General features: G+C 45.0%; 1 protein-coding gene across 1 annotated transcript in view; it reads left to right on the top strand.

Annotated features, from left to right (window-relative positions):
• Positions 1–6,834: 6,834 nt before the first annotated feature.
• Positions 6,835–12,649, top strand: part of CES4A (carboxylesterase 4A) — a gene marked incomplete at its 3' end in the record, with an annotated part of 16,820 nt that continues 11,005 nt past the window's right edge. Inside the window, 4 exon segments of the mRNA XM_080937360.1 lie at positions 6,835–6,901; positions 12,305–12,346; positions 12,349–12,392; positions 12,394–12,506. Of these exon segments, the coding sequence (XP_080793486.1) occupies positions 6,844–6,901; positions 12,305–12,346; positions 12,349–12,392; positions 12,394–12,506 (257 nt within the window). The 5' untranslated portion in view covers positions 6,835–6,843.

The raw sequence follows: 12,649 nt of genomic DNA on the forward strand, positions 1-12,649 counted from the left end.
GGTTGAGGTTACCTGAAAATTAGAGATGAGTAGTGAAAACACCTCAGTTCTCTCCTGGTTAGACTATATGACGTTCAGGCTCAGGTTCTGTTTGGCCTTTTCCTGTGCATAGTCGGGGCAGTCCTTGGAAGCCAGGTTATAGGCTGGGTTCTCTGAACGTAGGGTAGGGAAAAGTAAGAGTCCCAATGCATTCAATGAATCTGGACACGTTGGTCTCCTGTAAGAGGCTGAAGAGCTCTGCCTTTGTCCATAGAAGTTGTCCATCCAGATAAGGCCTTGGGAGAAGATAAGCTAGGTTTTTTGGGGGGATATTTAGGGGTTTAGCTGTTAACAGTGTGAGGAAGGGCATCCTACATGTGTTTCAGAAGGAATGTTGGTCTGCTATTTCTCTGTAGGTGGTGCACTCACAATCTGAAACCATCACCTTGGAAATCCCCTCCCTCTTGAACTCTTAGAATCCTAGAATCCCATCTAAGTTAGACACCAGTACACCAACTCCAGCACCAGAAAAGGCTAACCTAAATTGAAAGGCACATACTCGAAGGGGTCACACTTGTAACTCAGAGACCAAAAAAAGGAAGCCAAATATGAATCTTGTCTTTGTTCTTTGTGCTGTTGTTGAAAAATACTTTTGTATTTCTATATCTTATATGCCCAATAATACAACTTTTATAACCCCTCACTCTTCCTAGCCAAGTATTGCTAGAGACTAAATTCAGGCAAGTTCTCTACTACGAAACTGTGTCCCTATCACTTTCTTATTATTTTGAGACAATCTCTGTAAGTCTCACAAGTTGGCTCTGAACTCAACATGTAACTCAGGTGAGGTTCAATCTGTGACCTTCCTGCTTCCGCCTCCTTAGAAGCCAGGACTACAGCCCCTGAGTCACCATTCCTAGCTCCAGCTTTTAGTTTTTGGAAATGTGTGTCTTGTTATGTAGCCTGGGGTTGGCCTCAAACCCTTAGTCTTCCTGATTCAGCCTCTCAAGGACTGAAGGAGTGTAGGATCATGTCTGGCTACAATAACTTCTTCTGTAATGACAACCTTCTATGGTGAGAATCTTGGTTTCTTTTAAAAACACAGCAACATTGTAAGAATGTGTTTTCATTTTAATCCCAAGTGAGGATGAGATATGGGGCTGCTTCAGATCATCCACAGCAGCTGACTATGATTTGTCTCATGCTCTAGCAGGGGCATGGTTTTACCCACTGCAGTTAAGTTCTGTGTGTCATTTGGAATTCTGAAGACTTTCCAGATTTTATATATATGTATATATATATAAGCTAGAGCCATGCTATAAGGGGCTGGTTGGCTGGTTGGTGGTTGAATGATGTTGGTTGCTGTTTGTCAAGTATAAGAAGAGACAAAAATAAGAAATTAGATACCCTAACTGTGAAGCTCAGATTTGCCCCAAGGAACTTGGTGTCCCCTAATCAGCAGGAAGTAGTCTAATGGTACCATCATTCTCTTTCCTACCCCCTGACTTTATTTGAGCATATCTCCCCACCCCCCATCCTTCTTTCTCTCCTGCCTAGTGCTAGGGAGTTGAAAGAGAAGAGACAGAGAGATGGGAAGGAGTAGAATTAAAAACAAAAACACAAAGTAGCCAAAAGAATTCTTGTAACTTTCCTCTCTGAACAGTCGCATAACCTCGACTATGAAGAAAACACATATATCAACTTCTAGCATACGCTCATGTGCCCTAGACAGTCATGCTGACTCTACTTTACAGTGGGATATTTTCAACAGTCATCAGAATGAGCCCTTGCTAGCTTTATTTTGCACATTTGACCACTGAGTCTCAGAAAGGTTTTCTGAAACACATAGGCAGCGAACAGGTAAGTGAGCTTGGAGTCCCCATCTGTCAGACTTGGAGGAATGATGTTCATTCCACACCATTGCCTGCTTTACATTTGTCCAGCCTGGACACTGAAAACTGTGCCAGGAGTTGGGAATGTAGCTCAGTTTGTAGACTCCTTGCCTATCACACACAGAGTCCTGGGTTCCCTCTCCAGCATTGCATAAAACCTGGCCTGCTTGTGACTCCCGCACTCAGGAAATAGGCATAGGAGAACCAGAAACTGAGCTCAAGAATAGCCTAGACTACTTGAGACCCTGTTTCAAAGGAAGGAAGGAAAGAAAGAAGGAAAAGAAGGAAGGAAAGGGAGGGAGGGGGGAAGGAAGGAAGGAAGGAAGGAAAGAAAGAAAGAAAGAAAGAAAGAAAGAAAGAAAGAAGCAAACAAAAAACAAGGAAACAAGCAAAGAAGGGCAGGGACAAGGCAAAATGAGTCAAACAAATCTCTAAGCCAGCGTGGTGGCACATGTTCATTATCCTAGCACTCCAGAGGTAGGTGAAGGAAGGTGGCAAACTGGAGGCTAGCCCAGGCTACCACAATGAGACCTTGTCTCAAAGTACGTAAAGAGACTCAAGAAGAACTGATGTTTACTGAGACAATGATGTACTAGAGCCAGCTGCTGTCTGGCTACCTGGTCAACATCCTCTGGGCTCTCTGTGTACTGGATGAGGCCATATGTTTCCCGGACATGTCATCAGTGCTTCTGGCCCTGACACAACTGTTTTTCATATGGGCCAGGTAAAAGGTAATTACTTCCCCGGGGAAAGGCAGCAAGAGTCGAGCCAGCTGTTGGCAGGTTGGGTCCTAGAGGCCCACGCAAAGCAGGCCAGAAATTGGCACAGCTGTGTGAGGGAGTATATGCGTGGCCGGTCCACTAGGGACCTAGCGGGTGATCTCACCTCCTTTTCTGCCTTCTCTCACTACTCCCTGCCCCTGTCTACCTCAAGCTTGGCCCATGTTCTGAGTGACTTAGTCAGGTACTTGATGCATAGGGTAAGCTAAGAGTCTTGATAGCAGCAGGGAAGAAATTTGCAACCTGAATTCCAGCATCCTATTGATGTGAGCACTGCCCACAAGGGGCCTGAAAGCAGGCCCATTACAACCTTGGTTTTGTTTTGGTTTTCTCTCCCAATGTTAGAGGTTGAACTGAGGGTCCACATTTGCTAGGAAAGCATTTTACCCCTAAACTATATTCCCCACTTCTTTCAGTTGTCATTTGGAGATGAGATCTTGCTGAATTGTCCAGGCAACCCTTGAACTCACAATTCTTCTTCTGCCTCCCTCAGTTTAAAGATTACAGACAAGTACCGCCATAACCGAGGCACTCGGCTTTCTTTAACCTAAATATAGTAGCAGTAGTAATAGTAATAGTAATAATAATAGCAATAACATTTTAAATGTATTTGGGGCAGACAGTGGTGACCTTTAATCTCAGCACTTGGGAGGCAGAAGCAGGAAGATCTCAGAATTCAAGGCAAGCCTACTGGTCTACAGAGTGAGTTCCAGGACAGCCAAGACTACACAGAAAAACCCTGTCTCATTAAAAAAAAAAAAAAAAAAAAAAAATCTGGGAGGAGCCAGAGCTGCAGACATGACAGGGTAGGCTGATGGAGGACAGGACAGGGAACAACCTACAGGCACCATTCTCTCATTACACTGTATGGATCCCAGGGATCAAATTCAAGCACTCAAACTTGGCAGCAGTCACCTTGAACCTTCTCACCCTCCCTCCCCCCCCCCTTTTTTTTTTTAATTTTGAGACATGTTCTTGCCAAATGGCCCAGGTCAGCCTTGAGTTTGCAATTCTCCTGCCTTAATCTCTTAAATAGCTTAAATTGCAGGCCTGAGCCACCAGCCTAGAATATTTTGATGTGTGCTTTGCACGGCCGTACTGGTCCTGTGCAATATACATCTTTAAATCTACCTGTGGATATCATTGAACCTCCCTGGCCTTTTCTCATGCACCAGTTTGCCCTGCATATTTGCAAGTTCAGACTTCCGAGGCCCACCGTCTGCAGATCGAATGCATTCTAAAACACAAATGCAACAACTCAAAAATAAAATACCAAGTGTCCGTTCTACACAGGCACAGACTGTTCCTGTTGTTATCCCACAAGCAACGACACTTGACCACTTAACAGCGTTTACACGGTGCTGACTCTCTTACGTAGTCTAAGAATGATGCAATTGACTCTCAAAACTATGGTGCGCACTTCAACCTCAGCAAGTACGGGACGCGGGAATCCCAAGTTGAAGATCCGTCTGAGCTGCACAGCGAGTTTGAGGTCAGACTAAACAGTCTGGGGAGACCCTGTCTCAAAATCAAAGTAAGGTGCTAAGGCTTTCTCTGCGGGTACAGCTCAGTGGTAGAAGGAAAACATGCATGGCGCATACACGCCATAGGTTCAATCCTAGTACTGCAACAGAAGCGTTGAGACAGTGCATATAGGTCATGTGCAATACTTCCCTGTTTATGTAAGCGACTTGGGGAATCCCAGGATTTTGGAATCTGGCAGTCGGGAGGGACTTCTGGATCCCATCCCCCAAAGACACCACTGAAGGGTTTTACTTTTGATGACAGCAGAAACAAGTGGCCTTATATTGAAAGTATACTTTACTTGGGTCAAATGAGGTAGCGCTCAACTGTAATCCTAGTACTTTAGGAAGCCGAGACCCAAGGATAAAGACCACATCTCCCCCAAGTACAATGATCCACTTCGTCCTTAGTACAATCTTAGGTTCTTAGTGCCCCTCTTGTATGGACTTTGCAGGCAGAGAAAGTCTGGTTCCGAAAAATCCAGTGATTTACCCAAGGTCGCACGGTGACAGAGCTAGGGTTCAAACCCAGGCAACCTAGCTCACAACAACCATACGAAGCCGGCTGGTGCTACAGAAGCTTATGAAACTCGTTATTACCAACCCTGGATCACGTGTTTGCTGTAGCTGTCCTGTTTCTTCTTGCTTCCTTTCCGGGAGCGGGGGAGTGAAGCGGCTATCAACAAGGCTTTATGAGACTCGGCCTGTCAACAAGTCTTTGTGTATTTTGGATAGTCTCTCAGATCAAATTTCTCAGTCAAAGGACATAGGCAATTTCCAGGTTCTTGCTCCATGTCGTCTAACTTGAGACATTGTGTCACTCCAGGCTTGCTATTGCTATTACTTAGCCAACCGTGAGGGTGGCGGTGAGGAGGAGATGCTTCCATAGCCTCTGAGACCATGGGATTTGCTAGAAAATCGTCAGGGAGTGTGGAGATAATTCCCAGGCCCCTTGGCCATCTGAGGCTGGAAAGAGCATGAAAAAGATTGTACTGGGGAGGAATTGGGAGACGGTGCCCTGCTGCGAATCCTTCTTCTTCCCACCCCCACCCCCACTCTGTGTGTATGGGTTTCTGTGTGTCTCTGTGTGTGCATTGTGTGTATGTGTGTGTGCATGTTTACATGAGTGTGTGTGAGCATGTGCTATGGGGCATATTTAGAGGTTGGAGAACAACGTCAGGTGTCAGCCTTTACCTCAAACCTTGTTTAAAAGGGGTTCTTCATGTTGCCCTTTTCTGCTGCATACACCTTCTGAGCCGGCTTGTGGACTTTCCTGTTTCTGCCTCACATCTCACTGTAGTAGTGCACTGGGGGTGTAGCTGCTCCTACACCCAGCTTTACATGGATCCTGGGGACGTAAACTCAGATCCCCATGCTTGTGTGGCAAGTATTTTACCTGCTGAATCATCCATCTCTCCTGGCTTCCCAGGGGAATCATTCTAAAAGGAATATAGGGCTGAACAATATTGGCCATTGTGGAGGAGTTTGTCCAGCCCAGAGCCTGGTGCCAGGCAATGGGTTACTGTAGCCTAATACTGTGAACGGTGAACAGACTGTAAGGAAACTGGTTATAGCCAACCATACCAGGTGGTTCACATGTTGACCCTGTAGGCAATAACCACCTTTAGCCTATCTGAGGCCTTCCTTAGAGGAGTATAGAGCTCAATCAATGATGGCTGGGCAGTGAACATCATATTCCTGAGGAGAGAGGAGAAGCCACAAGAATGGGAGGTGTGGGTAAGGATCTCAATAAAGGACATTTCTGAGAATTCGTCCTTGGAGAAAATGGTGCGTGTCAGTGGCTTGCCAGACCCACAGAGCTGGAGAGCATAGGTCAGTAAGAAAGACATGCCCTGACCTTCCACCCTCCCAGGGCAGAAACCCCTAGATACCCATCTCCCGAAGGCATGCCAAGACTCCAGGTCTCCCACCTGATCTGTTGATAAAAAATGGACACATCTTTTTGCATCCAGCCCCACACTTGCTACCTCAGACATCCGGCCCGGTCTCCCTTTTCTGGCTGATTCCACAAAGGTCGACCTTTATGCCCAAGGAACCTTCCCTCACTCACAACACTGGTCTGGGCAACTGAACCTTCTCATGATCACCTTTAGGTCCTGACTCCAGCTAGACTGTGAGGCTGGGAATTGTCAGCACGCTGACTTCCGGTTCCTGTCTCAGCACACTGACTTCCAGTTCCTGACACGGTCTGACCCTCTATGATGATCCCGTCTGAGATCCCAGGGCCCAGGAACACATACAAGACTCTGCACAAAGCAAAGGCAATAGGGAGGCCCGGGGCTCTTAAATCCACAAGAAGCATATCTAAGGGCTCCAGTCTTGACTCCAACTCAATGGGTGAAGTCTGACTCGTACTAGCCAAACTTCTAAGCCATTGCCAAATGAGAAAACTGGGCAGGGATTGCAGGCAAGCCAGTTTGGTTGAAGAGACAAAACCATATAGTGTGTGACCTGTCACCCCAAAGAGGAGGGACGAGGCTCCACAGCTGGCGAGAAGCTGGTCATAAATCCTCCAGCCCCAGCCTCTGATGATGGGAATAGAGAAGATAAAGGCAGAACCTTCTGGTGCTTTCACACTGCACTCAGAGCTCCCTTCTGACCCCAGGAGCGTAGGCATCACCGCAGCTCGTGGTAGAAGCTGGCTGGAGCATGAAGTGGATTCTGGGTTTGAGTCTCATCCTGTGCCTGGTGGTCCAGACAGCCTTAGGTAAGATCTTCACCTCTGCTGGGGGTGCCAGTCCCAGCTCAGCTGCTTCTGGACCGCGGGGCTTAGACAAGGTCTAGGCAGATGGAGGGTAATGTTTCGGGGCTACCAGCTAGAAGTCTGAGCAAGTCATTTGTCCTTTCTGAGCCCCAGGACTGCTCTCCAAAGTGAGAACTGTGTCTCCTACCTCCTGGGATTGGCGAGGGACCTAAGAATATGACATGTCCCTGTCCGTCTTTCTAGCCTTTCCCCTATTCCTTCCCACCTTCTTTCTCCTAAGTAGGAGTCCCATTTCCGGCTCCCTGTGCTCTGTATGGCTTCGTTACTATCTGTGCCTTTCTCCTCAGTGTCCTTCTTTCTAAAATGAGTGTTATCCTATAAACTGTGAAAACAACATAACATGTTAAACACTGCCTATTGAGGTATTAGATATACATACAGCAAGGTGCACATATCTGGATACACACACACATACATACATGTTTGTATGTGTGTGTGTATATACATATATATATGACCAAAATCTAGATTATTGTCAGTATCCTATCTGCCATTCCCAGTTAACACCTCTAAAGTGACCTGTTCTGACCTCTATTGTAAATCTATTTTGCCTAAAAAATTACATGAGTTTTTTTTCCTTTTACTTTTTTTTTTTTTTTTTTTTTTTTGAGAAGCTTTGATAAAAGTGCTTTTAGCATTTTGTGGTATTATCTTCTTGTATATTTACACGTAAATGTGATATTAGCGTGTACACAATTTTATTTTTAAGATTTTTTTTAAGATTATACTTCTTGAATGTGTGTGTGAGGGCATGAGTGCATGTGTGCCTGTGCATGTGTGTGTATGTGTATATGTGTATTCTTACTTGTGCATGCCACAGCACACTTGTGGAGGTTGGAGGACAAATTGCAAGAGTCCATTTTTGCCCTCTACCAAGTGGGTCCCAGAGATCAAACTCAAATCATTAGGTTTAGTACCTCGCACCCTTGTCCTCTGAACCCTCCTCCTGGCCCTACGGTTTTGCTGCTGCTGTTATTGTTGCTGTCGTTATGGTTGTTGTTGTTCGGGTTTATTTAATTTTATTTTTATGTGTGTTGGTGTTTTTTGCCTGCATGTGTATCTGTGTAAGGCTGTCAGATCCCCTGGAACAGGGGTTCCAGATAATTGTGAGCTGCCACATGGGTTCTGGGAAATGAACTCAGGTCCTCTGGAAGAGCAGTTGGTGCTCTTTACCCCTGAGCCATCTCTCCAGCTCCCTGCCCTACAGTTTTATACTCTTGAAACTGTAAGAGTAAAAAAATATTTTTTTCCATTTAAATTCTTATGGAAAGTAGTTTATAGCTTGAGTTTTTGTTTACTTTGCTTGGTTTGAAGATATGAATGAGGCTCCAGCATCCACTGCAGTTCAGATCAATTTTTGCTTTAGTTGAGTAGCACATGAGTTGCTGGGGATGTTCTAGACCCGGATCAGAATAGGATATGTGTAACTAGCATCGTACAGAATTTTACAGTTAACATATGAGCATCTTGCTGTGTGCATATCTTATACCTCAATAAACTATGGCTAATATGCTATGGATTATCACAATTCAAAGAATACTGATTTCAAAGAACAGATGCTGGGAACAGAACTCAGGCCCCTCTGCAAGAACAGTGAGGACTCTTAATCACTGAGCCACCTCTTCAGACCCAGGAAGGTTGATTTTACTTTATATGGTTGGCTATTGGGTTTTTATTTTTATTTTTCCCCAGACAAGGTCTCACTATATAGCCTAGTGTAAAGGTGTGTGTGTGTGTGTGTGTGTGTGTGTGTGTGTGTGTGCAATAGAGACAGTCAGACACACAGAGTGCATTAGTGTGAGAGAGAGAGAGAGAGAGAGAGAGAGAGAGAGAGAGAGAGAGAGAATGAGAGGGGGGAAGCATACTCATGTATGTAAATGCAGGCTCAGAAAACAATCTTGAGTTCCCACCTTCCCCCTTGTTTGACACAGGTCCCTGGCTGGGTGTGCCAATCTAGCTGGCCCAAGAGATTCCAACGATCCCCCTGTTTCCACTGCCTGTCCCCCTATAAGAGCAGAATAACTAGACACTGAGGCCATGCGTCCAGCTTCTATGTGGGCTCTGAGGAATACAACCCAGGCCCTCACTCTCACACAGAAGATATGTCTATCCACTGAACCATCAATCCAGCTTTGAACTCCAGGCCTTGAATTAGCAATCCTCCTGCCTCCCCTCGGGGCTGGGTTACAGGTGTGCCACCACAGCTGTTTCGAATACTGTTTTCCTAAGTGCTTCTGGGTAACAGAGCTGGCACTGAAGTCACTGTGCCACTCCTCGGCTGCAGTTAAGAACTCTTTTCCATGATTGTGACTGTCTCCCTGGAGACCCGGAGAGTCAACCGATGCCGTGGTGCACACCAGTCATGAGACCTTACATGTGATGTGAGCCTTTGAGCTTCTTTCCATGTGTCTGTAGGATTTGGGGCACCAGGAGATGGTACACATCTACAAGGCCGGTGCTTATGAGGCTGAGGCAGGAGGATCTCAAAGGTTGTTCTATGGGTGCATGCATGTGTGTGTGGTGTATGTTAACACAAGTATACATACGTCTGTGCAAGCAAAAGCCAGAAGACAATGTTGGATGTCCTGTTCTATCATGTTCTGCCTTTTTCCTTTAAGACAAGATTTCTCACTGAGACCAGCAAGCCTCAGCAAGGATTGTGAGTTGGAGGTCAGTTTGTGCTACAATAAATAGCAAGACTTTGTCTCAAAATCAAAACTAAAAGCAAAAGTCCAGGCATGGCGATACATACCTTTAATCCTCACACTTGTGAGGCAGAAGGCCTAGGAATTTGGTTTAGATTGAATGTTTTTGAGACATGATCTCACGAAATTCAAATGGCCTTGAACTCATGTAGCCAAGGATGATCTTGAACTCATGATCTTCCTGCCTCAGCCTCTCAAAGCTATGATTTCAGGTGTGTGTACCTCTCCTGGCTTGAAGAATCTATATTTTGCATCAATTCCTAAATAATTTTGATCCATGGCTACTATAAATAATAATTTGGGTCGTATTTGCTTTCTGTCACTTTACTGAATTGGTTCCAAGGAACAGGAACAATGAGCAATTCTGTTTTGATAAGGGAGGAGAGGGAGAAACAGACAAGGGCACTTAGAGAGGGACAATGAGTGTGAGGCCTCACCAACACTTGGCCAGTACAAGTAGGGCAGAGTCTGGAGGAAGTATACTCACAGACAAAGGCTGGATTCAAAGGCTGTCTATGGTTTGAGTATGCTTGTAGTACGTGTGTGTGTGTGTGTGTGTGTGTGTGTGTGTGTGTGTGTGTGAATATACTATAAGCCACTTATAGTTGCACTTGTAGGCATATATATATATTCCCTGTCAACCTGCATTTGTGTGTTTCTCGTGTATACATTTGCAAAGGTGCGTTGATGCACATGTATATAGGAGTAAAAATGTGCATAGACAATTCCATCCCAGAAATGAACCAGGCCGGGAGGTGGTGACTCCACGAGTTGAGTGCTCTGTGAAGAAGTACGAGAACCTGAGTTTAGATGTGCAGAACTCATATCAAAATCCAAGCACAGTGATGAGAGTGACTGTAACCCCAGAGCTGAAGAAGAAGACAGAAAGGGTGCTGGACACCCAGTGTGGCCACTCAGAAACCTCTGGGTTCGATGAGAGACCCTGTTTCAAAAAATAATAATAATAATAAGGTAACGATCAATCACTACCTTCCATATGCATATGTGCAAACATCCCAGGCACGTTTACACGAACATAAAGATATACATACACACCACACTGGAGGGGGGAGCTTACTTATCATATGAAAAGGAGACTAATCAGAAAACTAATTAGCAACCAGGAAAAATGTGTAGTCATATTCATACCAAACAGAAGTCAAAATGAATGCCCCTTTCAACCTGGCATTGTTGTGCATACCTTTAATCCCAGCACTCAGGAGGCAGAGGCAGGTGGATCTCTGTGAATCTGAGTCCAGCCTGGTCTACATAAGAGAGTTCTAGGATAGCCAATGCTACCTAACTGAGAGAACTTGTCTCAAAAAAAAACTCAAATAGGGCTGGGGAGATGGTTCAGTGGTTAAGAGCACCGACTGCTCTTCCAAAGGTCCTGAATTCAAATCCCAGCAGCCACATGGTGGCTCACAACCATCTGTAATGAGATCTGATGCCCTCTTCTGGTGTGTCTGAAGACAGCTACAGTGTGGTCATATGTAATAAATGGGTCAATCTTTTAAAAACTTCTCAAATACATAAATAAATAGATAAATGTATCCTCTCATTGATATTAAAGAGAGATGGGTCATATAACAAGACATGAACTTTCATATACCTACCAACATGGCTTTGAAATCTTAAATAATGAAGGAAGTCCTGATAGAGTCACAAAAATAAAACAGATACAGGATTGCTGTTTTTAAACTTTCAGGGTGTCTTTATTATTGTTTTAAGAAGAAGCAGCAGCTAGGCTGAGGAGATGTCTTAGTGAGTAAAACACTTGCTGCATAAGGACCAGAATTCAGACCTCCAGAAACAATGTAAAATAGCTGGGTGGTTTCTCCTGCCTGCCTGTAATAACCCATGGGAGGCAGAAAAAGGGAATCTCTAGATCAAGATGTCTAACCAGACTAAACAAAATGTCAAGCTCTGAGCTGGATGACAGATCCTGTCTCAGTACATAAGGTAGAAACCTCAAGTCTTTATATGCACCTAAACACAGACACACATGCACTTACACACATGAACACACACATATTTTAAAAGGTAGCTAGCTGACTGAGGGCTGGAGAGATGGCTCAGCAGGTAAGAGCACTGGCTGCTCTTCCAAAGGAACCAGATTGAATTCCCAGCACCAACATGGCAGCTCACAGTTGTCTGTAACTCCAGTTCTAGAGAACCCAACACCCTATTCTGGGTGTAGTACATTGATGTACATGCATGCAAAATACTCATAAACATAAGATTATGAAATATTTAAATAATAATAATTGATTTGTTGATATGTATATGCGTGTGTGTTTGTATATGTATATGATGTGTATTTATGGGTATGTTATGTGTATATGTATTGTATGTGTGTGGAGGTGGGTGTATGTGTATGTGTACCAATATAAAGCAAGCAGCAGCAGCTACCCAGGTCTGGTGGTACATACTTGTAATTCCAGCATTTAGCAGACTGGATTAGAAGGATGATGCGTTCAAAGCCAGCCTGAGTTATATAATGAGACTCTGGAAAGATATGGACGAAGAGAAGAAAGAGAGGAGAAAGGAGGGGGAGGATGGATTCCATGGTAGATGTAACAGAATCCCATCCATGTCTGAGAATCGTGAGACAGGATGACAATCCCTCTTCTCTTCCCAGGTGCTTTGCACACCAAGGAACCTCTCCTGATCACCAAACGTGGATCCTACAAGGAAAGCAAGTGCATGTGGGAGACACACCCATCCAAAGTCTTCCTGGGAGTCCCCTTCTCTAAACCTCCTGTGGGCACCCGCAGGTTTGCTCCTCCAGAGCCCCCGCTACCCTGGGACGGCATCAGAGATGCCACCACCTACCCACCTTCGTAAGTGCCAGAGGATTGTGGGCTGGTAGATAAACAGACCTGAGAGGTAGAGCGGACCAGTGCCTAGAGTATCTCACTAGACACACCCTGTGACTATGGCAAACCTGGGACCTATTCTTGGTCTCAGTTTCGAAACCTCTATA

Source organism: Micromys minutus (assembly GCF_963924665.1).
Source record: "Micromys minutus genome assembly, chromosome: 24".
NCBI lineage: Eukaryota > Metazoa > Chordata > Mammalia > Rodentia > Muridae > Micromys > Micromys minutus.